Raw genomic sequence first — 24,009 nt, forward strand, 5'->3', positions numbered from 1 at the left:
CAAGGCTCGAGTGACCTTTGCATTAGAGTTTCGCGCATTCCCAGGGACGAAGCTCGCATGCTGTTGCTGGCGGTGTCATCTTTTCCTTGGGCATCATGGTTAATTACTATATGCATATTTCCTGATGGACATGACCTCCTCTACAGGAAGGAATTGACGTGAAGGATTTTCCCTGTGTCAGGCATCTGCATCTGCAACAGCAGCCCGCGGAGCCATCTCAGCGACCAATATTGAGCTGAGCGTGAGGCAAGGCCCCTCGGATGACTTCTCGTCAGAGTTGGTATGGGCTGAACGATTGAACGTCGCTGGAAACGTCTCAATAGGGCTGGAAGAGGGGGTTGTCTCATGGGTAACTTCCTTCCATGTGATCCTCGTCGTCATCTAGTAAACGACTCCAAGGGTCGAGATGTGAGCGACGACGTGGGTCACGTAAGTAACGATGACGGGAAGACGGAGAACATTTTTGACGCGACTTTGGACCAAAGCCACGAAGTTCATTCGCTGAGTAACTGAACTATGTAAACCGATCCGTCGGGACTTGAGAGAATAGGTAAGGATTTCACATACACGTTTCTCAATGAGGTCCTCTACCACATCCTTCCAATGCTTTGGAGACGGGTCGATGTCGTGTGCAAGTATGTTGTGCTCGCAGCAAGTCTAAGACGCCCGTAGATTTTGAGTGAGTGAATGTCGAGCACTGGAAGCTTCCAGTTGGCGTTCGAGGGCCTCTAACGGAGTCGGAGTTGCAGGATTAGACTGTCCTGAGTCGAACACATAGTACCCTACACATGGATTAGTATTTACACAGTAGACTACACCGCACGAACACATAGCCCACTTTTCCATTTCCAGACAATAAAATACCCCGCCAGAGCGCTTGCGTTTTGCACTGCGGTACTCATGACGTTCTTTTTGGCTTTAGGCGCAACATGCGCCGCGGTTGTCAGCTTGTGGGTACTGGCGACTTGGGTTCAGAAGTCCAAACTCCGCTATCCACCTGGGCCTAAAGGACTCCCCTTCCTTGGGAATGCCCTCGATATTGGCCCGCAGAGACCTCAACTTACCTATGCTCAGTGGGGAAAAACCTATGGTTTGTGGACCAACATATTCAAGACCTAAGTTGACTTAGCTTTCACTTCTCTGGAGGTGACATCGTCTACACTCCTACCTTTGGTCAAGATATCATCATCGTGAACTCAGAAAAGGCTGCACGAGTTTTAGCCGACGGGCGGCCTGAAATCTACTCAGATCGTTACCGTTCGTCTATCTACAGAGTGTAAGTTGATGCGCCCAACGTCTTCGCTTACGCCCCTCACCGTTCCGGAAGTTATGGCACCTATCGCATGACGATTGTCATGGAGTACGGGAATGAGTGGAAGACACATAGAAGGCTGTTTCATCTTAGTCTCCGGAATGACGTTATTGGCCAGTACAATGATTTGTACCTCGATCATGCTCGCCAGCTCTTGGACAACCTGTTGCGTGACAGCACAAATATCTTTGAGCATTTTGATCTGTAAGTCCATGTCTTTTCGGCAGTAAGGTCTTATAATGATCGGCTAGGTATGCTGGTGCCGTCGTGGTTGAGCTAATATATGGTCGGCGAGTAGAGGGGAAGGATGATCCTGTCTTCGCGATGGCCAATGGCCTAGCTGAAATGTTGTGCAAGGAAGTGACAGCGAACAGGGTTGTTCTGCTGAAGGTCTTGCCATTCCGTGAGTATAAATTCTGTTTTTCCACTGTTGCACAGACATTGAAGGTTGATGGTCAGTTCAATATCTTCCGTCATGGTTTCCCGGTGCTGGCTTCAAGCGCAACGCAGCCCGATGTAGAGATATGGTCACAAAGATGGCAGAACTTCCGTTCACTATGGCAAAGGATGAAATGGCAAGTCGTCGCCAATCACTTGCCGTTGTGCAAAGCTTTCGCTGATTTCATACAGGAACACGGCGTATTGTCGCACTGTATGGTCTCCGATATGTTGAAGCATGGCGCAGTGGAGGAATCGGCGGCGAAGGCTGCAGTTAGCAGTATCTATATAGGTTCGCCCCACAGGTCTGGAACTAATGCACTCGTACTAATTGAAAGTTAGCTGGGGCCGAGACGGCAAGTGCACGTATTCTTGTCACTGCTCCGATCCTTCTGATCGTCCGATAGACCGCTACTGTATTGAAAACCGTGGCGTTAGTTATGATACTTTACCCGGATGTTCAAGACGAAGTTCACAAGGAACTAGACGCCGTCATCGGAAGAGGAACTTTACCGACCTTCGCAGATAGATCACGGCTACCGTACCTGCAGGCTGTTTTGTATGAGGTCATAAGATGGAACCCACCCACCCCGCTAGGTCTCCAGATTCGTTACTTTCGTTCGTGCCCTGAAAATAGAGATAATAGGCCTCCCACATGTCACAACTGCGAGTGACATATATGAAGGGTATTATATTCCGAAAGGTGCCCGTATTTTTTTTCTTTCACAGTAGTTTTGATCAACCTTCATGCTTTGTAACCACAGGGACTATGGTGTTATTCAACTACTGGTGCATCAGTTTTCATTCTCCTTCTCCACGCTAACAAGTAGGTAACAGGGCAATGAAAGACCATGGCTACGATGACCCAGACCGTTTTGACCCAACTCGGCACTTGACGTCCGATGGCCAGCTTAGTCCTCAAGCTAGACAGAACATCTCGATCTTCTTCGGATTCGGAAAGAGGTGCGTAGCGGTGGGTGGTTCGCTGCTCCGTAGAACGTGACACGTTTACCAGAGCTTGCCCCGGGCGGTTCTTTGCCGAACATTCTCTCTGGGCAGCAACCGCTGTGATGCTGTCTGCTGTGAAATTTGGTAAAGCCAGGGATTCGTTTGGAAAGTATATCGATGTGGAACCTGTTTTTTCGCATGGTTTGGTTAGGTGAGTGGGGCGTAGACGATTTATCCTCAGTTCCGTTGAAATTCGTACTTTTTAGTTGTCCAGCTCCGTTCCCTTGTTTCATTACTAGCAGGGTCGTGGACTGGAAGGAGTAGATGGCTGCCTCTGCCGTGCGCGTAGTCCTTTTGTTAACTATGCTGAATGCTCCTGTACTTCGTTATCCAGGATGTTCCATGTTGTTTTGTTATATGCTGTATAGTACTCGGATTGTATGTCAGGACTCGGAAGCCTCTTCCTCGCCACACGCCTTCTCTCCGATGAGGATACTAACTACGGTACCCACTTCCTGCACACTCGAACGTCTTATCAGGTTGCCTACAAGCATGCCTCTTGGTCTCCTCTTCCTCTGTGATTTTTCTTGGTTCAAATCCTCCTGCGTGTTGCCGCTGTAACCTATCTCTTCCACCATGACCTGCAGAACTCGGTTGTGGGTGGACGCACATTAGAATATTGAGTCAAGGCACTTCACTACACACTGGGCTGCATGTGGAAGTCGGCATAGCCCTACCTCATTTGTAACCTTCGAAGGGCGCCAACTCGTTGAGTCCAGGTTTGGTGGCCCATTATCTGGTGTGAAGTTTACTGGAAAAGAATGAAGAGGGTAACATCCGTACCGAGTTCCTTCGCCTTGCATCGAACAAAATGATAGCTTCTGGGTCATCCGCCAGCGCAATCTGCTTCCTCCGTGACTACTTGCGCTTGCGGCGGTTTCTCGGCACGCTCGCGAGCGCCCTATCCTTGGTTTCTGGACCAGCTTGTGCGCCCAAGTAAGACTGCAGAGGGTAGAGAACAGAGTAAAAAATTGGTCCTACAGATAAGTGGTGCTCCCAGAAACTTCAAGCCTACTAGATAATCTAGCAGTGGGTCTGTGCATGGTGTCACGAGGACTTGCATAGCATATACATACTTAGTATCGGGAGTTCGTCGACGTTGTCACCAGCGACAGCCTCAGCGCTACTTCGCACCTTCAGGAGGATGCTCAGGTGCTAAGTCATGAGGGACCTCAGTGCCAGTTGGGAGTTCAAGGTGGAAGGGCTGAGACATGGACGGACTTCACGACGTTGTCGTCGTGTGTTTCTGATCACTGCACCCGTGTACGAACACATGACCGACTTTTCCATTTCCAGAAATGAAGTACTCCACCATTGACCGGAGCGAATGCATTGCGGTTCATACTCATGACATTCTTTTTCGCCTTAGGTGCAGCGTGTGCCACAGTTGTCGGCTTGTGGGTACTGGTGACTTGGGCTCGGAAGTCCAAACTGCCTTATCCACCTGGGCCCAAAGGACTCCCCTTCATTGGGAACGCTCTTGATATCGACCGAAAGAGACCCCATCTTACATATGCTCAGTGGGGCAAGACTTATGGTTTGTGGTCCAACTCATTCCGTCAAGTTCTGAATTGACTCGCCTTTCCCTTCTCTGGAGGTGACATCGTTTACACTCGCTCCCTTGGGCAAGATATCGTCGTCGTGAACTCAGAAAAGACAGCACGAATTTTAGCCGACGGGCGCTCTGCAATCTATGCCGATCGTTTCCGTTCGTCTATCTTCAGAATGTAAGTTGCGGTTCTCACGCCTTCGTTTACATGCGTCTCACATCTTTCTGGCAGCTATGGTACCGATCGCATGACGCCTGTTTTGGAGTACGGGAATGAGTGGAAGACGCATAGAAGGTTGTTTCATCTCAGTCTCCGGAATGATGTTGTCGACAAATATAACGACTTGCACCTCACTAATGCGAACCAGCTCTTGGAAAACATATTGCGTGATAGTGCAAATTTGTTTGAGCATTTTGATCTGTAAGTCCATGTCTTTCCGATAGCCAAGTATCTTGATGATCGGCTAGGTTTGCTGGTGCCGCTGCGGTCGAGCTGATATATGGACGGCGAGTAGAGGGGAAAGATGATCCCGTCTTCGCAATGGCCAGTGGCCTAGCTGAAGTCTTGTGCAGGGAATTGACTCCGGACAGGGTTGTTCTGCTGAAGGTCATGCCATTTCGTGGGTGTAATTTCTGTTTTTGCACAGTTGCACAGATACTCAAGGTTGACGGGTCAGTCCGATATCTTCCGTCGTGGTTTCCTGGTGCTGGTTTCAAGCGTAACGCAGCCAAATGTAGAGGTATGGCTGCGGAGATGGCAGAACTCCCGTTCGCCATGGCAAAGGATGAAATGGCAAGTTAATGGCCGTTATGCAAAGCTTTCGCTGATTTCGTACAGGAACGCGGTGTATTATCGCACTGTATGATCTCCGATATGCTCAAGCATGGGGGAGTGGAGGAATCGGCGGCGAAGGGTGCACTCAGCTTGTCTATATAGGTTTGTCTCTTTTCCTACATTACTTAAAAGTGATGGACTCGCATTGATTGTCAATCAGCTGGTACAGAGTCGGCAAGTACACACGCGCTTGTGGCTCCTCGAATCATGTTGACAGTCCGATAGACCGGCACTATATTGAAAACCGTGGCGTTAGTTATGATTCTTTACCCGGATGTTCAAGACAAGGTTCACGAAGAGCTAGACGCCGTCGTCGGCAGAGGAACTTTACCGACTTTCGCAGATAGGCCACGGTTGCCTTATCTACAGGCTGTTTTGTATGAGGTCATGAGGTGGAGTCCACCCAGCCCGCTAGGTCTCTGCACTCTTCTCTTTCGTCCATGTCTTGACAACGGAACTAGGCCTCCCACATGTCACAACTGCAAGTGACACCTATGAAGGGTATTATATTCCGAAAGGTGCCTGTTTCTCTCTCTCTCAACGGTTTTGATAGATATTGATGCTTCGTGATCACAGGAACTATGGTGTTATTCAATTATTGGTGCATCGGTTTTCTCCAGTGCTCTTTTGCCACGCTAAGAGCCAGGTGACAGGGCAATGGCAATGAAAGACCAGGGCTACGGTGACCCGGAACGTTTTGACCCAACTCGACACTTGACGTCTGATGGACAACTTAGTCCTCAAGCCAGACAGAACAATTCAATGTTCTTCGGATTCGGAAAGAGGTGCGTAGCGGTTGGTGACTTCCTCTTGCGGAGAACATGACGCTGTTGGCCAGAGTTTGTCCTGGTCGTTTTTTTGCCGAACATTCCCACTGGGCAGCAGCGGCTGTGATGCTATCCGCTCTGAAATTTGGTAAAGCCAAGGATTCGTCCGGGAAGTATATCGATGTGGAACCCGTTTTTTCGGATGGTTTGACTAGGTAAGTGTGGCGTAACTGACTTCTCAGTTCTGTTGAAACCTGTGCGTTCTAGATGTCCAGCTCCGTTCCCGTGTTCTATTACTAGAAGGCTCGTGGAGTAGGCGGGGTGAAGGCTGGTTTGGACGTGCATGTAGTGTTTTTGCTAGCTGCTCATATGTACTTTGTCACAGTATGACCACAGCACTTGATCGTCGTCTGAGCTGTCGGAAAACTGGAACAGAATCTCTACAATGGAGACATTGCACTGAGTCACGCGTCTCCTCCGGAGGGAGAAAATGCATCCGCGTTTCTCTCGTACACGAAAGTCCCATACATACACCATATCTACTCGCGAGTGCAGGGGGATTGGAGTCAGAAAAACGAGCCACTCAGCTTTCATCCGGTGGGAAACCTGCTAACAATGGAACATTGAAATGGAGCGGGGTGACTGTACCAATGAATGGTCAGTTGACGTGTGACCGCGCCTAGCAGCATGATCGGCCACTCGCCTAATGACGCCTGGTCGAAATACTGGTACCACCTCAATGTCATTCCCGAGGGAGTCCTTGGCTTTCTCAAAACGAAAAGCGGACAGAATGACTGCTGTGGCTGCCCACAGCGCATCGTCTGCGAAAAATCGTCCAGGACACGCTCTGCTTGATTGTCACAACTGAGCTGACGTATTCTTTATGTCACGCGCACCTCCTTCCGAAACCAAAGTACTTTGAACTGTTCTGCTTGGCTTCTGGCTTCAGTTTCCCATCTGCGTCGAGGTGGCGTGTCGGATCGAAGCGCTCCGGATCACTATATTCGCGATTTGACATACCCCTGATACTTCCAATTCAACGTCAAGAGATGCCTAAAGAATAGGTGTAACGTGCCAGGCGTTGAAAATCACAACAGTTCCTGCCATAAGACCCTGTGATAAGCATCTCCCACAAAGCTAATGAGGCCTACGCACCTTTCGGAATATAATACCCTTCGAAGACATCGCTTGTGGTAGTGAAGTGAGGAACACCTGGTTTTCTTGTCAGCAGCCGTAACATCGCGGAGTAGTCCGAGGTGACCTAGCGGAAAGGCAGGACGCCATCTCATGACCTCGTACAGAATAGCCTGCAAATAAGGCAACCGTTCCCTGTCTTCGAAGGTAGGCAGCGCGCCCCCTCCAACGACGGCATCCAACTCTGCATGGACCATATCTTGAACACCGGGATTCAGTATCATGGCTAGTACGAGGATTTTCAAGGTAGCGGACGACTGAACACGGTTGAATTGTTATGTGCAGCGTGAAAAACCGAATCTATACGCACGCTCTCCGCCGCAGCTATGTAACATGTGTCAACGGTGAAGAAATGGTACTTCTAGAGAACATACCTAGGTAAACACCTGTGGCTGTTACTTTGGCTGCCGATTCGTCTTCCCCACCTTGCGTTAGGATGTCGGAAACGAAGCTGGGTTGCAATCCACTTGTTTCCTGCCAGTAATCAACATCGTTAACTCGCCTGAAGAACGAAGAATTCACCGCCTGTTTTTTCGCCGCAGCGAATGGAAGTTCAGAGAAGGCAGCAACCAAATTTCTGCAGTGTCGAGCTTCATGCTGGAACTTAGCACCGGGAAACCACAATGGAACGCATGTGACTGCAACAGCCCATTTAAAAGTTCATACCACGCAAAAGGAACTCAGACTAACGCATCGGTAAGGCCGTCAGCAAGCCGATCCTCTCTCCGGTGATCCCCTTGGACATGACATCTGCTAACCTATTGGCCAAGGAGATGATGGGATCGTCCTTTCCTTCTATCCTTCGTCCGTACGTGAACTCAAGAGCAAGGCCACCAGTATACCTAAATAGGAATCAAAAAGACCTGCGAAAAAAGCGGTCCTACGCACTCACAGGTCAAAGTGTTCATAAAAGTTCTTACTGTCACGTCGTACGTTTTCCAGAAGTCGATGGGCACTACGGAGATGCATGTCTTGATACCGGTCAACAACGTCGTTGCGAAGGCTGAGGTGGAGCTAGTTTCCTCTGGGTCTTCCATTCACTGCCATATTGCAAGCCCGGGGTCATGTGGTGGATACCGAAGCTGGCAAGAAAAACAGCTGTTAGGTGGTGATCAGGGGCATGTTTCGTCAAAATCTCACAGCCGATAAATTGGGGAATGAGGTCGATCCGAGTAGATGGAAGAGCGCTGGTCGGCTAGAAGTCTTGCAGTGTTCTCCGAATTCACGATGAGAAAGTCTTGACCAAAGATGCGAGAGTAAACTAGGTCCCCTGTGCGCAGGTAAGGGATAAGGTGGTTAGCTTTGAAGAGCTAAATGAGACGGAACGCGAACCATAGATTTTCCCCCACTCTGTATACGTGAGATAGGGCTCCTTAAAATTGATATCGAAGGCGTTTCCGGCAATGGGTAGCCGCTTTGGGCCAGGAGGGTAAGGCAGCCCAACTGGCCTCCGAGTCGTACGAAGCGCGAACCACAGAGCAATCACGATGGCACATACAGCACTAACGGAAAACAGAGAAGCTGCCATCTTTTAGAGCTAGTGAAAACGGAGGCGACGCCAGAGCATCTCATATATGTGCGAGCGCTGTACATGAGAGAGGCGGAGCTGGCAGTGTCTTAGATCAAAGTAAGCAAATGAAACATAGCGGTGCAAGACTTAGTACAATACCATTTCATCCAATGATCAACAGGCGTTTTGCCACGGCGAGTCCGACAGGGGCCAGCTACAAGTGGTCGCCTGCCCTTGTACCTATGTCATACATACGCACATGACATGGCCCCTGGCATAAGCAATATCTTGACATTCTGGCTAAGGAAAGATGCCGATGACCTCGCAGAGTTAACACCTGAGCAGAGACCACGATCTTGGGAACAGCGTGATCGTTTACGAGCGGTGACTCCGGAGCTACCAAGTCATAAAGCGAAATACCTTTGAAGACGTTCCCCGGCGAATCCTGCAGTGTTTGTTGGGCGGCACTTGAACTCAAAGGCGGGCAGGTGGCACGGGGAAGACATTCAATGGGTGCCCGATACTAGCTGGAAGTTAGGCAAGCACATTGCACAACCACGTACTCCCATGGAAACGGGCGGCCTTGCGACGAACATACTGTATTTTGGTTACTCCGTGAGGTCGTAGTAAAATACCATATGGCTGTGGTTTTCCCCATGTGAACGTTGACGTCCCTTGGCCTTTTTTATTACTGCCGCCCGTTGTCTCCATCCTGCCAACGCGCTTTCGACCCCCGTGGTCCACCCAGTCCAACACGGCGTCTGCAGTAGCGCCTCTGCAGGCGCTCTCTTACAGTCGTCGACGCTGCCAGTGACGGTACTAGCACTTTTTGTACGTACGAGGGGTGATTCCAAGCCGTGGATGTGCTAACGGAACCGACTATGTAATAGCGACCCAGCGTTGGCCTTCTTTTCGACTCTTCTGAGTAGAGATTCTCTGCTCTCAAGCCTGATCCCTTCTGTGTTGGGATCCTTTCAATACACTCGTCGGTCCTTCCACAGATCACCTTCTCTCATTGCCATGTTGCACCACCCCCGTCACCGCCCACGGCTGTTGCGACAGCGGCAGGATAGCAACAGCGCCCTCCTCCCCGTCTCTGGCTCCGTCGTCGTCAGTAACCCGACTCCAACTGCGTCTGCTCTCGTCCAGAACACAGCTGCAGTGGCTTCCGGCACACAAGCAGGCGTACCGCTCGTCCCGTCTTCAGATAGTTCCCAACCAACCATAACCACTGCCGTATCCGACCCATCTACGGCCGCCACCTCCGCCGCCGCCACCACTTCAGACAATCAAATTCCCTTAAGCACGGTCATTGGCGCGTGCGTCGCGGCGTTCGCAGTGCTCATTCTTGCTGCCCTACTCGCCCTCTATTGTTCTAAGCGCCAAAAATTAAACCGAAAGCGTTCTCCGCCTGGGTGCCACCGTAACGCCGCAAATGATGTTTCGCGTCGTCGCTCTCATCTCGAGCCTTGGGGTCGCTTACCAGATGTCAATGAAGATCGTTGGGAAGGAAAATTATCCATGAGACAACGTCCCCTTTCAACTCCTATTGAGAAGTTGGCAGCGATGTTCAATCGTTCCCCGAGTACCACCTCTGGGGAGAAGTCATCCGAGGGCCCTCACGTTCGCGAATCTTTTGGCACATTACAACCTTTCGAGAAATACCATCCTGACTTGGCTGCTGAGATGGCTTCGCAGGCTGCTATCGCAGAAACAGATGCCAAGATCACGAAACCACCTCCAGCACGGACATTTGTGGGCCATGTAGAGTCTTTCTCATGGGACGGGGAAACTGTCCGGGGAGACTCTTTCTTGTCGAGAGGGTCACGGTTATCAGGAAATATGTCACCCACTATGATGTGCAAGGAAAAGGTGACCCCTGCAGCGACAGGGTCAGATCTGCATCGCTGGCAAAGCGCAGAAGTCCTGCACACAGATCATCTGGAACGTGCAGATGGTAAACAGAATCCTTTCGCGGACACCGCGATCGTTCCGCTGAAGATGGCGGCAAGTAACCCCTTCTTCAATGCACAGGAAAAGCCAACCAAACGGACGCTGCTTCCAAACACTACGGCAAATCCTTTCGCTGACTTATACTCAATTACTGCACCCCCTACAGAATCTACCACCAATCCACCTCCTACCGGCAATGGTCGAGCCCTACAATCTCTCATTGCGGCACTCGAAACGTCTCCTGCGGAGGTGGAGGGGCGTTTTCGCGCCATTTCTATGCAATCGTCTGTTTATTCCCGGGGTTCGTACCTAGCGAGCGAAACCGGCGAGGATGCCATCAGTATAGCAGCTTTTCCTTATCCTCCGACTTAAATTCCGCACGCATTGTTTTGCTCTCGTGGTGCTCAAGACCGTCCAATTGCATCGCTAGCCATACGCCCTCCTTGCACATCCTTACTTCCGACTACGTATGTTATTTCGTTTTTATGTGTTGTTTCCTGTTTCCATATTGTGCATATCTATACCTTTATTATGTTTTCACACATGTACAGGCCGGGCGCGCACGCCGATCTGGTATCGACACCCACTTGGTCACTCCGTTTCACGCGTTACTTCGTGTACCTTGTTCTCGCACTTTGATCGATACTGGAATGCGCGTTTTCCTTGTGCAAACATGGCCTCCCACTTGCCCGTTTTTCCCCTTCGTCTCGTCACACGTAGGAGTACATGCAAATATACATCTGGTGAATCGAATGTCTAGCTCACAATGTGGCCTTTCAACGACGGCACACCATCGCAGGGCAGTCTCAAATATACTTGGCCCTCTCCTAAAGTCTTGCACTGCAGATGAACTCCACGAGCAATGCAACATGCATACATGCTAATCCAAAGAATAGTTACCATACACATTCTCTCAAGATTCGTCCCAGCGGTAGACAACGTTAGGAAGATATTTACATAAGGTTTCAAGAGATCTGCATACAATACATAGGAGTCTGGCACTTTCATAGAAAGCATCTTCGAGGGAGCTAATCGACCCGTCCGCCCTTTCCTCACTAACAGAATCAATGCAAATATTTTCCAGACTAGTGTTCGCGACGTGGGATATAATAACGCGATGGCTATCTACACGATATTGAATATCTCAACTTTGCTTCTCAAAATGCTAGCCCGGTCTATAGGCTGAGCGGTAATGAGGAATAGAAGACGCGATCCTTTTGTGCTCGTTGAAAGGTAGTCGAGACAACAGAAGAGCATTAAATGGCCGCCCAAGTGTAGAAAGCAGCTTCTCTTCATTCACGGCAAGATCTAGCGCGGTGGGAACAAGCGACTTTGGGTGCCAAGGGCGAACAACCTGCAGAGAACCTTGCGACCCCGTTGCATTTTCCAGCTTGTCTGGAAGTGCAATCTCAAGTGGCTTGAGGCCGAATGCCTGGATCTTGTACGTGTAACTCGGTGCGGATGGATCTGCCACTTTCAGCTGAACAGCTGTAACACGGTGAGCGATACATGATAATATAAGGCAGCCATTGGTAAATCGTGGGAAGGGTGCGCTGGGAAGGGTATAGAAGCCGGACACGGAACGAGTGAGAAAATGAGGGCGGAGAGACGTGGCAAGTGAGCGACGCAATTTTTGCATTGCTTTGAACGACGTAGACTGCTGACTCGTCGATGACTGCTCTTCTGCGCTTGAGCGGGGTGGAGGCAATGGCACCTTTTGATACGAGGTGATCTGGGCAGGGAAACAGCTATGAAATGGTGATGGCTCTCCGACCCAATCCAAAACCGAGATGTCTCCGGACTGTGATATGATTTCGGCCAAGAGACGGCCAAGCGCGTTCTCGGCACTTTCGCCATAAAGAACGGGCAGGTGAAGGTTGAAGATCCCAAAGAGCGAATAAGCAACATCTTCAGGCCGAGTAGTACAACGTAGTGACGCCCATTGGAGTCTGGAACGTGCGTCATCCATACCTGGAAAAAAGTTGGTAAGAAACCGGGACTCTATTCCCGTTGCCCTCTCTAGCTCTTCCAGCACAGCAGCATCGGCTTTATGGTTCGAAGATGTGAGGTTCTTGTAAAGTGACCAGATTCGGGTGTAGAATAATATGCGGCGAGGAGCCAGTAGTTCTTGGAGGGTCCACCCACGTCTGAACCACTCGCTGCCCTCGAACGAACCTGCATCGGGAACGTCGGAAAGATACACGATAGTCAGGGAAGACCGTCGATACCATGCGAACATTGATCCTATAGCTTCTTGTAACTCGGCACTGCTATTTTTATCTATACAGCACGTGTCGCTCCATGCCCACAAGTAATCCCACTCGCAGGCAACAAGACAGAACGCTTGGAGCTTTCCAAAGCCCCCATCTGTTGACATAGCATATATCGGCCGGCCCTCGACGTCGTGTATTAATGGCTCGCGTTCACCCCAGCGGTGAGAGAACGTGACATACTTAAAGTATCTCGAGACTTCGGTATGGATGAGTTTCATTCGCTGGTCCGGGTCGCACATTGCGTACGAAGACAGTAGGTGATTGTATTGCTGACTGGTCATAAAATGTGATATCTGTGCGTCCCGGTTGCATAGGATGCCAGTAGGTGTGTGCAGCAAGCCTGGGCGGCGAGGTTCCGAGAGTCTCCAATGCGATATTACGGATGACTTCCTTAATGTCAAAATGGGAGACAAGTGAGGAATTGGGGGACGCCTTAGCAACTTGTAGCCTGATTTTCATTTGGAGATAAGCCATAAGACAGCGCTGAGACGTGGCGTAACTTGGGTCTTCCGATATGAGTAGCTGCAGGACTTCTTGTTGAAGCGCAATAGCCTCTTCCTAGATCAGCTGGGGTGGATTGTTGACGAAACCGTTCCACTAGACACTGTGCAAGGTCGTGGAGGGACGAAGCGCGACTTGGATGCCCACTCGGACGGAGTTGGAGCACACACTGGTATAATGTGATGGCTTCATTGAGGTCGACGATTGCATGCTGAATTTGGAATCTGGCCCTAAAGGTAATTCGCAAGGACACATAGATCATCTGCCGCTCGACCAAGCTCGACCGGTTCGTCTGAGTTTGTCCCCTGGACCAGCCTCTGAACCCATCCCCTAACGGAAACATCTTCAGGTAATAATCGGAGCTCTAAAGCATATGTCGCAAGACAAATAGCATTGTCCAAATCAGTCATCGTGGACTGCTTCTGAAACCTGTCCCAGAGGTGTAGCGAGAACTCAAGGAGTGATGATGCGAAATCAGTCCTCCTTTTCGGAAGCGCCACCAAAGTCCAGGCCGGGCATGTCAGCCTGACCCTGAAACCTTCTTCCAGACATCGCAAGCAAGGCCGTAAAGAACCGTGCCACGACCGGAATGCCCTGGCGGACAGAGGTCCAGTGCTGCACGTCCAAGCGCGATGGCTTCTTCCAAGTCACTAGCTGCCCCCTGCTTGTCATGTCTATTCGACAGACACAAAGCAAGCTCATGGAGCGTCGAGGATCGATCAGGATGTCCAAGGGGACGCAGTTCCAGAGCTATGCGGTGCAACGCAATCGCTTCGTCCAAGTCGCATATTGCAACCTCCTTCACGAACCTCTTCCTTAGGTCACAAGCAAGCTTGTGAAGAGATCCATCACGATCGGAATGCCCTGGCGGATGGAGGTCTAGTGCTGCACGTCCACACGAGATAGCTTCATCCAAGTCGCCGATTGTCCCAAGCTTGTCATGTCTATTCGACAGACACAAAGCAAGCTCATGGAGCGTCGAGGACCGATCAGGATGTCCAGGGGGACGCAGTTCCAGAGCTATGCGGTGCAACGCAATCGCTTCGTCCAAGTCGCATATTGCAACCTCCTTCACGAACCTCTTCCTTAGGTCACAAGCAAGCTTGTGAAGAGATCCATCACGATCGGAATGCCCTGGCGGATGGAGGTCTAGTGCTGCACGTCCACACGAGATAGCTTCATCCAAGTCGCCGATTGTCCCAAGCTTGTCATGTCTATTCGACAGACACAAAGCAAGCTCATGGAGCGTCGAGGATCGATCAGGATGTCCAGGGGGACGCAGTTCCAGAGCTATGCGGTGCAACGCAATCGCTTCGTCCAAGTCGCATATTGCAACCTCCTTCACGAACCTCTTCCTTAGGTCACAAGCAAGCTTGTGAAGAGATCCATCACGATCGGAATGCCCTGGCGGATGGAGGTCTAGTGCTGCACATCCACACGAGATAGCTTCATCCAAGTCGCCGATTGTCCCAAGCTTGTCATGTCTATTCGACAGACACAAAGCAAGCTCATGGAGCGTCGAGGATCGATCAGGATGTCCAAGGGGACGCAGTTCCAGAGCTATGCGGTGCAACGCAATCGCTTCGTCCAAGTCGCATATTGCAACCTCCTTCACGAACCTCTTCCTTAGGTCACAAGCAAGCTTGTGAAGAGATCCATCACGATCGGAATGCCCTGGCGGATGGAGGTCTAGTGCTGCACGTCCACACGAGATAGCTTCATCCAAGTCGCCGATTGTCCCAAGCTTGTCATGTCTATTCGACAGACATAGAGCAAGCTCATGGAGCGTCGAGGACCGATCAGGATGTCCAGGGGGACGCAGTCCCAGAGCTGAACGGAGCAGCCCAATCGCTTCTTCTAAATCGTGTATCGCAGCCTGTTTCACGAACCTTCTCCGGAGGTCGCAAGCGAGATTGTGGAGATATACACCACGATTGAGGTGCCCTGGTGGACAGAGTTCCAGTGCTGCACGTGCAAGCGAGATAGCTTCTTCTAAGTCGTTGACTGTCCCCTGCTCGTCATATCTATATGAAAGGCAGAGAGCGAGGTGGTGTAGTGAGGTGGACCGATGATACTTGTCGTTTTCGACTGGTCGGAGTTCTAAAACTGCGCGGTGGAAAGTGATCGCCTCGTCCAAGTCCTCAATTTCGTTATCTCTGTTGTGTTTCTGGCAGAGGGCACAAGCCAGCTCGAAGAGGGGAGCACGGCGGCAATCTTCCCGTGGAGCACAGCGTTTCAGAGGGGTGGCGGGGTGCATGGGGGCCGGGGCACGGGGGTTCGAACTGTCGTCCATTGAAACCATTGAATGCTGTTACACGGGAAGAATATACACGGTGGAAATGAAATGCCTTCGAGCCAAGTCCGCCAATCAGCTGCAGTAAGACGGGAACAGTAGAATCATACGTCACACTTGAAGCAGAAACGAAAAAGAAACAGGATCAACAATCTTGAATGTCAGGATGCTATCCAAATCAGTGAGGCTAATGAAGCAACCCGAAAAAACTCACAGCTAAAGACAGAGTATAGAACAGCAATCTTGGGTGTCAGGGAGAACGAAGTGTGAATAGCACTACATCAGGTCAATGCACAACGCAACGATGGTCCGATAAGAACTCACCGATGGATGAGAAAAGTGCAAGGTGGTTGGCAAGCCCGAGAGGAGTTTGGTTATGCTCCTTGGGTAAGTTACGTAGATTGGAGGACTGAGGGAGAAGCTCACTAATAGCCCAGCGGTTGGTGCCAGGAGGTCTGTTGGAGAAGGGCGATAGCTTCAGCAGCATCTTACATAATCAGCCCTCTATTATTATGTAGGTTGTGTTGGCAGTACTCTATCAGCATGCGAAAACGTTTCCAGGCAGGGCTTAGTGCCGAGGCATGGCCCTCGCTTTTCGAACGCTTAACCCTCACTCCCTCCTGTGGGTATACTGGTGAGCTCCTCCTCAGTTCTTCTGTCTCCGTGACTTACTCGAGGAGCACGGCTAAATTTCCTCTCGCCTTTCCAACCAACTTGCACTTTTCGCTCGTGTCTTGCAGCTGACCTGAAGGCAGAAATATATCCGCCGTATATTTCTCTCAGTTTAACGGCATTCAATGGATTCAACAGAGGACATTTGTCAGGAGCGAGTAGAGTTGGAACACTGTCTTCCTGAGCAAGATGGCCGCAATGTTGCCCTCTACGGTGTGGCGGTGGCATTCCATAACACATTCCAGGAAGAGCGTGGATTCGATGACTTGAACGAGGCGATCACTTCGCACCGCGCTGCTTTGGAATCTCAACCACTTGGAAATCACAAGCGGTCCTCTACACTCGATCTTGCGGCCTGTCTTTCGAAGAGATATGACAGGCAGGGGATAGTTGCTGACTTGGAAGAAGCCATCACGCTCTCGCGTGCAGTACTAGCACTCTGCCCACCAGGGCATCCCGATCGTGGCATATCCTTCAGCAATCTTGCTCGTGACCTCTGGAAGAGGTTTCCCAAACAAGCTGACACGCCCGGGTTGCACACGGCAAATTCTGTTTATCCAGCCGCATCAGCGATCTGCCTAACAAGTCATGCTGACGTTCCCTCCTTACTCTTTCAGCTCTCACTACACTTCTGGGACAGGTTTCAGAGGCAGGCCACACTGACTGACCTGGATGAAGCTATTTGTCTCGCAACTTACGTTTTGGAGCTTCGACCACCAGGGCATTGTGATTACGCTGTTTCCCTCGAACGGCTTACTCTTTTCGTTGGGGAGCGAGCTCAGCGACTGGCCCAGCGGACGAGCTCGGATGAGGTCGCCCTCCTTGGCCAGGCAGTAGACAATCTAACAGTCCTTGCCAATTACTTCAGAGACAGATCTGGCCATCAGAATGCAACCGTCGATCTGAAAGAGGCCATCACTCTGTACCGATATGTACTACAGTTCCGCCCGACTGGGCATCCCAGTCGCGCTTCGTCCCTCTGCGACCTTGCACAGTGTCTAGCAGAACAGTTTCGTCAACAATCCAATCTGGCTGATCTGGAAGAGGCTATTGCACTTCAACAAGAGGTCCTCCAGCTACTCGCATCGGAAGACCCGCGTTACGCCATGTCTCAGCGCTGTCTTATGGCCTACCTCCAATTGAAGATCAGCTCAAATGTTGCCATGACGCCCTCCCTTGCCTCAGCTGTTACTCACGTTGACATTAAGCAAGCCGTCCGTAATATCGCATTTGAAACCCTCAAAACCATGCCGACGAGGCTGCTGCAGACACGTACCGGCGTGTTGTGCAACCGCGATGCACAGATATTACATTTCATGAGCAGTCAACAGTACAGCCAACTGCTGTCTTCGTGTGCAACGTGCAACCCGGTTCAACAAATGACACTCATCCGTACTGTTACCTCGAGATACTTTCAGTACGTCATGCTTTCTCACCGTTGGGGTGAAGGCGAGCCATCATTGCGAGACGTTGAGGGCCACAAGGTATATGGTATGTCAACAAACGGGGGCCTTGGAAAGCTCCAAGCCTTCTGTCTGGTTGCCTGTGATCGGGGTTACTTGTGGGCATGGAGCGACACATGCTGTATAGATAAAAATAGCAGTGCCGAGTTACAAGAAGCTATAGGATCAATGTTCGCATGGTACCGACGGTCTTCCTTGACTATCGTGTACCTTTCTGATGTCTCTGAGACCGGTTCGCTGGGAAACAGCGAATGGTTTCGACGCGGGTGGACCCTCCAAGAACTACTGGCTCCCCAAACCGTACTATTCTACACCCAAAACTGGTCACTTTACAAGAACCTCACGTCTTCGAACCATAAGGCCGACGTCGCGGTGCTGGAAGAGCTGGAGAGGGCAACTGGAATAGAGCCTGGGTTACTTATCAACTTTTCTCCGGATATGGGTAACGCACGCTTGAGACTGCAATGGGCGTCGTTACGTCGTACTACCCGACCTGAAGATATCGCCTATTCACTCTTTGGGATCTTCAATCTCCACCTACCAGTTCTCTATGGCGAATCTGCTGAGCACTCACTCGGACGTCTCTTAGCCGAAATTGTATCGCAGTCGGGGGATATCTCGGTTCTGGATTGGGTCGGAGAGGCGTCACAGTTTCATAGCTGTTTCCCTGCCCAGATTATCTCGTATCACAACCTGCCATTGCCTCCGCTCCACTCAAGCGCAGAAGAACAGCCATCGACCATGAGTTCGCAACCCACATCATTTAAAACACTGCGAAAGTCCTGTGGCTCACTCGCTACGTCACTCCTCACTCGTCTCTTGACACCGTCAAGGGTCGTCTATCGTGTTCCGGCAGTTCGGCTGCGAACCTCCGATCCATACGCACGCAACGGCGTGTACGACTTCCACTCACTCAATAAGGTGCCCCTACCACGATTTATCAATCGCCGCCTTATACTGCCATGTGTCGCCCATCGTATTGCTGCCTTTCAGCTCAAAAGGGCAGATCCGCATGTTCCGAGGTATACGTACGAAATCCAGGCATGTGGTCTGAGGCCACTTGAGGTCGCACTGCCGAGCGAGCTAGAAAATACGACAATATCGCAGGGTGCTTTACAGCTTGTTCGCCCTTGGCACTCGAAGTTGCTTGGGCCGTCTACCAAGCTATACGCCACGATTAAAGAGCAGCTACTTTTTACACTGGGAAGGCCATTTAACGCTCTTTTGTTGACCGAGCTACCTCACAACGAGTACAAAAGGATTGCGTCTTCTACCCTCATTATTGCTCAGCCTGTCAGCCGGGCCAGCGTTCTGAAAAGCACGGTTAGGATATTCGATATTGTGTAGATAGCAATACATATATCCGCAACCCCACTCTTCCGGGCGACTGGTTACTTATCGGTTCCCTGGATGGCCCGAACCGTCATCACTGACAATGGCAGCGAGGGCATAGCTTCAGAGCCTCGTGGCGTATCTCTCGAGTCCACACTCTTGCTTTCCACCTCGGGGCGAGGTTCCAGAACCAAGCTGACATGGGCCAGCTAGATGAGGCGATTGAGCTACATTGGATGTGCAAAAAGGCGCAAGTCTATATAGCCTTGCACGAGTTGTTGGTACCGCACATATTGAAGTCGAGTACCATCGCTACCGCGGTTACCAGGGCTATCGGTGCTTAGTTGGACACACGTGGCTCACCATATATCGGGTTAAATGCAGGTGGGAAGTCGGTCTGCTGTCTTCATACCACTCGGATCGAAAGATACAATGTTCCTCCCGGTCTCTGATTCCGTCGTTGCCCTACTCCAATCGGCATCTGCTCTCGTCCAGAGCTTCCGGCATACCACCCATCGCGTCTTTAGATAACACTCAGCGATTCTCAACCGTTGCTGTATTCGACTCATACTACAAGACTGCCGACTCCGCATCCGCCTTCTCTTCAGGGCGTCATCTGTCTGGTAAATCAAGTGCCACACAATATGGCTTGTGAACGCCATCACAAGACAAGAGCCACGTATACATTGGAAACCATACCGTGACGAACAATGCAACAACCATATATATCAACACTAGGGAATTGCGGCATGTCTAGCGATCTTCCAACCATCCCTTCATGCATTTGGTGGACCTCTCCTAACTAGCACCTGGTGTTGCTGTGTCGTGCCCTTCTCTGCATAGGCCACGCAGGGCCAGTGCACATGCTCCGAAGTCGCTGAGATGTGCTTGGCAAGCAACAGTTAGAAGATGCAGTCTCGTGTCGGGGTTTCAGGCGAACGAACAGGATCTGTTTGGGATTTGGGACCGTTAGATGGCCATTCAGTAACTTGCAGGTCACACAGGGCACAACATGGGTTTTTCGTAAACCACAACATCCCGCTATCTCTCTGTCAGATTTTCACCAACCATTGGCGTGCTGGTGGGCTCCTCCACAGTTCACCACTCTGCGTATCTTGCTCAAGCAGCAAAGCCGATTTTCCTCGCCTTTCCAACCAACTTGCTTCGTAGTTCGTACCCATCGGTGAGCCTCTAACAGTCTATGGCCGCGTTTGTGCACTGACGTCCATGTGGTGTCATTCAACTCATTTCTTCATACAGATACCCAAGATTGTCTGCTCTACGCTCCGCGCCTGCGGGTTCTTTTGGGTTATTTATTATTAGCCACCCGAGATTGCTCATCCTATTTTCTTCTCATCTCGGAGGTTAACGTAGGGTTCAACTGTCCCTGTCTTATTGCAACTGATCACTAGACCTGGTCTGAAGACAGAGCCACTCCCGTCGTGTATTGTAGCGGCATTCGATGGCTTTAACGGACGACATTTCTCGCAAGCGAGCAAAGTTGGAACGTTGTCCCCCAGGGCATAATAGGTGGGATGCTGCTCTCTATGAGCTGGCGGATGCCCTTCGCGGGAGATATGAGAAAGAGGATGAAATCGACGACTTGAACGAGGCGATCACCTGCACTGCGCGGCTTTGGAACTCCGACTAGTCGAGGACGACACGTATCATCGGTCTTTGTCACTCAACGATCTAGCGCTCTGTCTTTCATGTAGATATGACAAACAGGGGACAGTCGATGATTTAGAAGAAGCTGTCACACTTGGAGTAGAGCACTAGAGCTCCGTCCACTCGGACATCCCTATCGCGGTCTATCTCTCTACAACCTTGCTACTAATCTCTGGAGGAAATTCCGGAAACAAGCTGCCATATGTGACCTAGATGAAGTGATTGAGCTGCATCGTGCGGCTTTGGAACTTTCTTTCCCCCGGATATCGTGACCGGTCTTCAACGCTCCACGAACTCACTCTCTGTCTCTCGAATAGATACGAAAATTAGGGGTAGTCAATGACTTGGAAGAAGTCGTGACACTCAGACGTGCGGAACTAGAACTGTGTCTGCGAGGGCATCCTGACCATGCTGTATCTCGCTTGCGACCTCAGGAAGAGGTTCACGGAAAAGGCTGCGATTCGCGACTTGGAGGAATCAATCGAGCTACTCTGTCCAGCTTTGGAACTCCGTCCCCCTAGACATGTTGATAGGTTCTCAACGCTTCATGAACTTGCTCTCTGTTTGTCAATTAGATACGACAAGCTGGGGGCAGTCGACAACTTGGAAGAAGCTATCATGCATGAACGTGCAGCGTTAGAGTTCTGTCCACCAGGGCATGTCAATCGTGGCGAGTCTCTCCACAAACTCGCTTGCTACCTCAGGAAGAGATTCGCGAAACAGGCTACGATATGCGACTTGGAGGAAGCGGTTGAGCTGCACCATACAGCTTCGGAACGACGTCCTTCTGTACATCAACGTCGGTCTTCATCGCTCCGTGGACTTGCTCTCCGTCTCTCGAATAGACATGACAAATTGGGGGCGGTTGATAATTTGGAAGAAGCCATCATACTTGGACATGGAGCGGCAGGGCTCTGTCCATCAGGGTATGCTGATCGTGGTGTATCTCCTCACAACCTTGCTTGTGATCTCCGGAGGAGGTCCGCAAAAAGGCTACGATCTGCTGCTTAGAAGAGGCTATCGAGCTACTTCGTCTGATTGCGGAACTACGTCCCGGTGGACATCCCGATCAGCCCCCAACGTCCTGTGAACTTGCACTCTGTCTGTCGAATAGGCATGAAAAACGAGGGTTAATCGGTGACTTGGAAGAAGCCATCACCCTCGGATCTGCTGCACTAGAGCTCTGTCCACCTGGGCATCCCGATCGTGGCGCAATTCTTTACAACCTTACTTGCGACCTCTGGAAGAAGTTTCAGAAACAGGCTGACATGCCCAGTTGGATTTCGGTGGCCCACTCGACAAGCAGGGCTGATTTTGTCTCCTCACTCCTTGAGCTCTCACTCCACCTCTGGGACAACAACGCCATTTGTTTTGCGACGTATGCTTTAGAGCTCCGTTTACCTCCTGAACATGTTTCTGTTGCAGGATGGGATTCAGACGCTAGCCCAGGGGACGAACCCGGACGAACCCGTCATGCTTGATCGAACGGTAGACAATATATGTATCCTTGCGAATTGTCATAGGGCCAGATACCAAACAGCATGCAATCGGCGACCTGAACGAGGCCATCGCATTATACCGATATATGCTGCAATTGCGCCCGACTGGACATCCCAGTCGTGCTTCGTCCCTCCACGACCTTGCACAGTGTCTAGCAGATCGCTTCCGTCAGCAACTCACTGCGACTGATCTGGCCGAGGCTATTGCGCTTGAGCAAGAAGTATTGCAATCACTCGTACGTAAAGATCCGGGTTACGACGTCTCTCGGCGCTGTCTTACAGCCTACGTCCAAATGAAGATCAGCTCACAAGTTGCCATGATGTCCTCGGATGCCTCAGGTGTTACCCACTTTGACGTTGAGCAAATTATCCATAATGTGGTACTTGAAACCCTCGAAACCGTGCCTACCAGGCTGCTTCACACGCGTACTGGCATCCTGTGCAATCGGAATGCGCAGGTATCGCATTTTATGAACAGTCAGCAGTACAAACGGCCTGGTGACTATCTGTACATCGTGCGACCGACACCAGAAAATGGAACTCATTCATATTGATGTTTCGAGACATTTCCAGTACGTCACGCTTTCTCACCACTGGGTCATCATTGCGCGAAATCGAAGGCCGCCCAGTATATGGTATGTCAGCCAAGGGCGGTTTTGGAAAGCTTCAAGTCTTCTGTGCTACTGCTTGCAAGTGGGATTATTTATGGGTATAGAGCGACACGTGCTGCATAGACAAAGATAGTAGTGCGGAGGTGCAAGAAACGATAGGATCAATGTTTGCGTGGTATCGACGGTCCGCTCTGACCATCGTGTACCTTCCTGACGTTCTCGATACCGGTTCAATTGAGAACAGCGAATGGTTTAAACGAGGGTGGACCCTCCAAGAACTACCGGCTCCCAAACGCATATTATTCTACACCCCAAACTGGTCACTTTACAAGAACCTCTCATCCCCGAACCATAAAGCCGACAGCGTTATGCTGGAAGAGTTAAAGAGGGCGACTGGAATAGAGTCCCGGTTCCTTACTAACTTGTCTCCGGGTATGGATGACGCACGTTCGAGACTGCAATGGGCATCACTGTGTCGTACTACCCGACCTGAAGATATCGCCTATTCACTCTCCAGTTGATATAAAATCTCCAGTTGCCTGTCCTGTGTGGGGAATCTGCTAAGAATACCCTTGGCCGGCTCTTGGCCAAAATCATATTCCAATCTGCAGATATTTCGGTTCTGGATTGGGTCGGGGAGGCATCGCCATTTCATAGTTGTTTCCCCGCTCACATCACCTCGTATCATATACTACCGTCGCCTCAACCCCAACCTCGCCCAGAAAGACAGTCATCGGCGAGTCAGGGGCCCTTGTCGTTTGAAAAACTGCGAAACCTCCGTGGCTCATTTGTTCCCCCCCGATTTCTCAGTCATTCCCTGACACCTTCAAGCATCTCCCGGGCGGTTCGGCTGCGACCTCCAGATTCATACGCCCCAAGTGATGTGTACGACTTCCCCTCATTCGCAAGAGCACCATTTCCGCGATTCCGCAATCGTTGCCTTAAACTGCCGTGCATCGCCCATCGTGTCACAGCGGTTCAATTGACAGACGAGGATTCATCGGCACCGACCTACACATACAAGATCCACACGTGCGGTCTGAGGCCATTGGAGATCGCACTGCCAGACAAACCAGAAGATGCGACAATCTCACAAGGTGCTCTGCAGCTCGTTTGTCCGTGGCACTCGAA

General features: G+C 50.8%; 11 protein-coding genes across 11 annotated transcripts; 7 read left to right on the forward strand and 4 right to left on the reverse strand.

The window, feature by feature from the left end:
- Positions 1 to 720: 720 nt before the first annotated feature.
- On the forward strand, positions 721 to 3,038 carry F5J12DRAFT_921141 (cytochrome P450). Its single transcript, XM_051749283.1, has 13 exons — positions 721 to 782; positions 839 to 1,090; positions 1,147 to 1,276; positions 1,328 to 1,516; positions 1,564 to 1,715; positions 1,772 to 1,887; positions 1,943 to 2,042; positions 2,093 to 2,106; positions 2,158 to 2,347; positions 2,397 to 2,453; positions 2,515 to 2,539; positions 2,588 to 2,713; positions 2,766 to 3,038. The coding sequence occupies exons 2-13, from the start codon at positions 901 to 903 to the stop codon at positions 2,911 to 2,913; spliced, it is 1,437 nt and encodes a 478-aa protein (XP_051599904.1). The 5' UTR covers positions 721 to 782; positions 839 to 900; the 3' UTR covers positions 2,914 to 3,038.
- A 296-nt stretch (positions 3,039 to 3,334) lies between these two features.
- Positions 3,335 to 6,225, forward strand: F5J12DRAFT_905635 (cytochrome P450; the record flags this gene model as incomplete). Its single annotated transcript, XM_051748685.1, has 11 exons — positions 3,335 to 3,358; positions 4,184 to 4,295; positions 4,356 to 4,485; positions 4,540 to 4,728; positions 4,776 to 4,914; positions 4,963 to 5,100; positions 5,368 to 5,557; positions 5,604 to 5,660; positions 5,783 to 5,927; positions 5,981 to 6,124; positions 6,177 to 6,225. The coding sequence occupies 11 exons, from the start codon at positions 3,335 to 3,337 to the stop codon at positions 6,223 to 6,225; spliced, it is 1,317 nt and encodes a 438-aa protein (XP_051599905.1).
- Positions 6,226 to 6,518: 293 nt separating this feature from the next.
- On the reverse strand, positions 6,519 to 8,631 carry F5J12DRAFT_905637 (cytochrome P450; the record flags this gene model as incomplete). The annotated part of the gene is made up of 11 exons (XM_051748686.1): positions 6,519 to 6,756; positions 6,806 to 6,931; positions 7,061 to 7,121; positions 7,171 to 7,360; positions 7,414 to 7,427; positions 7,478 to 7,577; positions 7,626 to 7,741; positions 7,794 to 7,945; positions 7,996 to 8,106; positions 8,244 to 8,373; positions 8,436 to 8,631. The coding sequence occupies 11 exons, from the start codon at positions 8,629 to 8,631 to the stop codon at positions 6,519 to 6,521; spliced, it is 1,434 nt and encodes a 477-aa protein (XP_051599906.1).
- A 1,002-nt stretch (positions 8,632 to 9,633) lies between these two features.
- Positions 9,634 to 11,387, forward strand: F5J12DRAFT_921143 (uncharacterized protein; the record flags this gene model as incomplete). Its single annotated transcript, XM_051749284.1, has 1 exon — positions 9,634 to 11,387. One exon carries the CDS (start codon positions 9,634 to 9,636, stop codon positions 10,936 to 10,938), a length of 1,305 nt encoding a protein of 434 aa, XP_051599907.1. The 3' UTR covers positions 10,939 to 11,387.
- A 91-nt stretch (positions 11,388 to 11,478) lies between these two features.
- F5J12DRAFT_831427 (uncharacterized protein) lies at positions 11,479 to 12,380 on the reverse strand. The gene is made up of 2 exons (XM_051745741.1): positions 11,775 to 12,380; positions 11,479 to 11,731 (listed from the first exon to the last, which is right to left on the reverse strand). The coding sequence occupies exons 1-2, from the start codon at positions 12,203 to 12,205 to the stop codon at positions 11,692 to 11,694; spliced, it is 471 nt and encodes a 156-aa protein (XP_051599908.1). The 5' UTR covers positions 12,206 to 12,380; the 3' UTR covers positions 11,479 to 11,691.
- On the reverse strand, positions 12,341 to 13,057 carry F5J12DRAFT_720975 (uncharacterized protein; the record flags this gene model as incomplete). The annotated part of the gene is made up of 1 exon (XM_051741274.1): positions 12,341 to 13,057. A coding segment is annotated over one exon (717 nt), but the record flags the coding sequence as incomplete, so codon positions are not given.
- Positions 13,058 to 13,878: 821 nt separating this feature from the next.
- F5J12DRAFT_913098 (TPR-like protein) lies at positions 13,879 to 16,118 on the reverse strand (the record flags this gene model as incomplete). The annotated part of the gene is made up of 4 exons (XM_051749082.1): positions 15,958 to 16,118; positions 15,848 to 15,909; positions 15,744 to 15,802; positions 13,879 to 15,688 (listed from the first exon to the last, which is right to left on the reverse strand). A coding segment is annotated over exon 4 (1,764 nt), but the record flags the coding sequence as incomplete, so codon positions are not given.
- Positions 16,119 to 16,185: 67 nt separating this feature from the next.
- F5J12DRAFT_913099 (uncharacterized protein) lies at positions 16,186 to 19,115 on the forward strand (the record flags this gene model as incomplete). The annotated part of the gene is made up of 2 exons (XM_051749083.1): positions 16,186 to 16,267; positions 16,314 to 19,115. Exon 2 carries the CDS (start codon positions 16,431 to 16,433, stop codon positions 19,113 to 19,115), a length of 2,685 nt encoding a protein of 894 aa, XP_051599911.1. The 5' UTR covers positions 16,186 to 16,267; positions 16,314 to 16,430.
- A 1,340-nt stretch (positions 19,116 to 20,455) lies between these two features.
- On the forward strand, positions 20,456 to 20,832 carry F5J12DRAFT_99013 (uncharacterized protein). Its single transcript, XM_051750149.1, has one exon. The coding sequence runs from the start codon at positions 20,563 to 20,565 to the stop codon at positions 20,749 to 20,751; it is 189 nt and encodes a 62-aa protein (XP_051599912.1). The 5' UTR covers positions 20,456 to 20,562; the 3' UTR covers positions 20,752 to 20,832.
- A 313-nt stretch (positions 20,833 to 21,145) lies between these two features.
- F5J12DRAFT_831433 (uncharacterized protein) lies at positions 21,146 to 21,445 on the forward strand (the record flags this gene model as incomplete). Its single annotated transcript, XM_051745742.1, has 1 exon — positions 21,146 to 21,445. A coding segment is annotated over exon 1 (232 nt), but the record flags the coding sequence as incomplete, so codon positions are not given.
- Positions 21,446 to 22,066: 621 nt separating this feature from the next.
- Positions 22,067 to 22,894, forward strand: F5J12DRAFT_99016 (uncharacterized protein). Its single transcript, XM_051750150.1, has one exon. The coding sequence runs from the start codon at positions 22,354 to 22,356 to the stop codon at positions 22,819 to 22,821; it is 468 nt and encodes a 155-aa protein (XP_051599914.1). The 5' UTR covers positions 22,067 to 22,353; the 3' UTR covers positions 22,822 to 22,894.
- Positions 22,895 to 24,009: the final 1,115 nt, after the last annotated feature.

Source organism: Pisolithus orientalis (assembly GCF_024613125.1).
Source record: "Pisolithus orientalis strain OTSU chromosome Unknown F5J12scaffold_14, whole genome shotgun sequence".
Classification (NCBI taxonomy): domain Eukaryota; kingdom Fungi; phylum Basidiomycota; class Agaricomycetes; order Boletales; family Pisolithaceae; genus Pisolithus; species Pisolithus orientalis.

Coding starts and splice junctions, on each gene's coding strand:
- F5J12DRAFT_921141 (XM_051749283.1), top strand. CDS start 901: ATGACGTTCTTTTTGGCTTTAGGCGCAACATGCGCCGCGGTTGTCAGC. Junction 2,540..2,587: donor ATGGTGTTATTCAACTACTG/GTGCATCAGTTT, acceptor AGTAGGTAACAG/GGCAATGAAAGACCATGGCT. Junction 2,714..2,765: donor TTCTTCGGATTCGGAAAGAG/GTGCGTAGCGGT, acceptor CACGTTTACCAG/AGCTTGCCCCGGGCGGTTCT.
- F5J12DRAFT_831427 (XM_051745741.1), bottom strand. CDS start 12,205: ATGCAAAAATTGCGTCGCTCACTTGCCACGTCTCTCCGCCCTCATTTT. Junction 11,732..11,774: donor AACGAGCACAAAAGGATCGC/GTCTTCTATTCC, acceptor AGACCGGGCTAG/CATTTTGAGAAGCAAAGTTG.
- F5J12DRAFT_99013 (XM_051750149.1), top strand. CDS start 20,563: ATGGCTTTAACGGACGACATTTCTCGCAAGCGAGCAAAGTTGGAACGT.
- F5J12DRAFT_99016 (XM_051750150.1), top strand. CDS start 22,354: ATGCTGCAATTGCGCCCGACTGGACATCCCAGTCGTGCTTCGTCCCTC.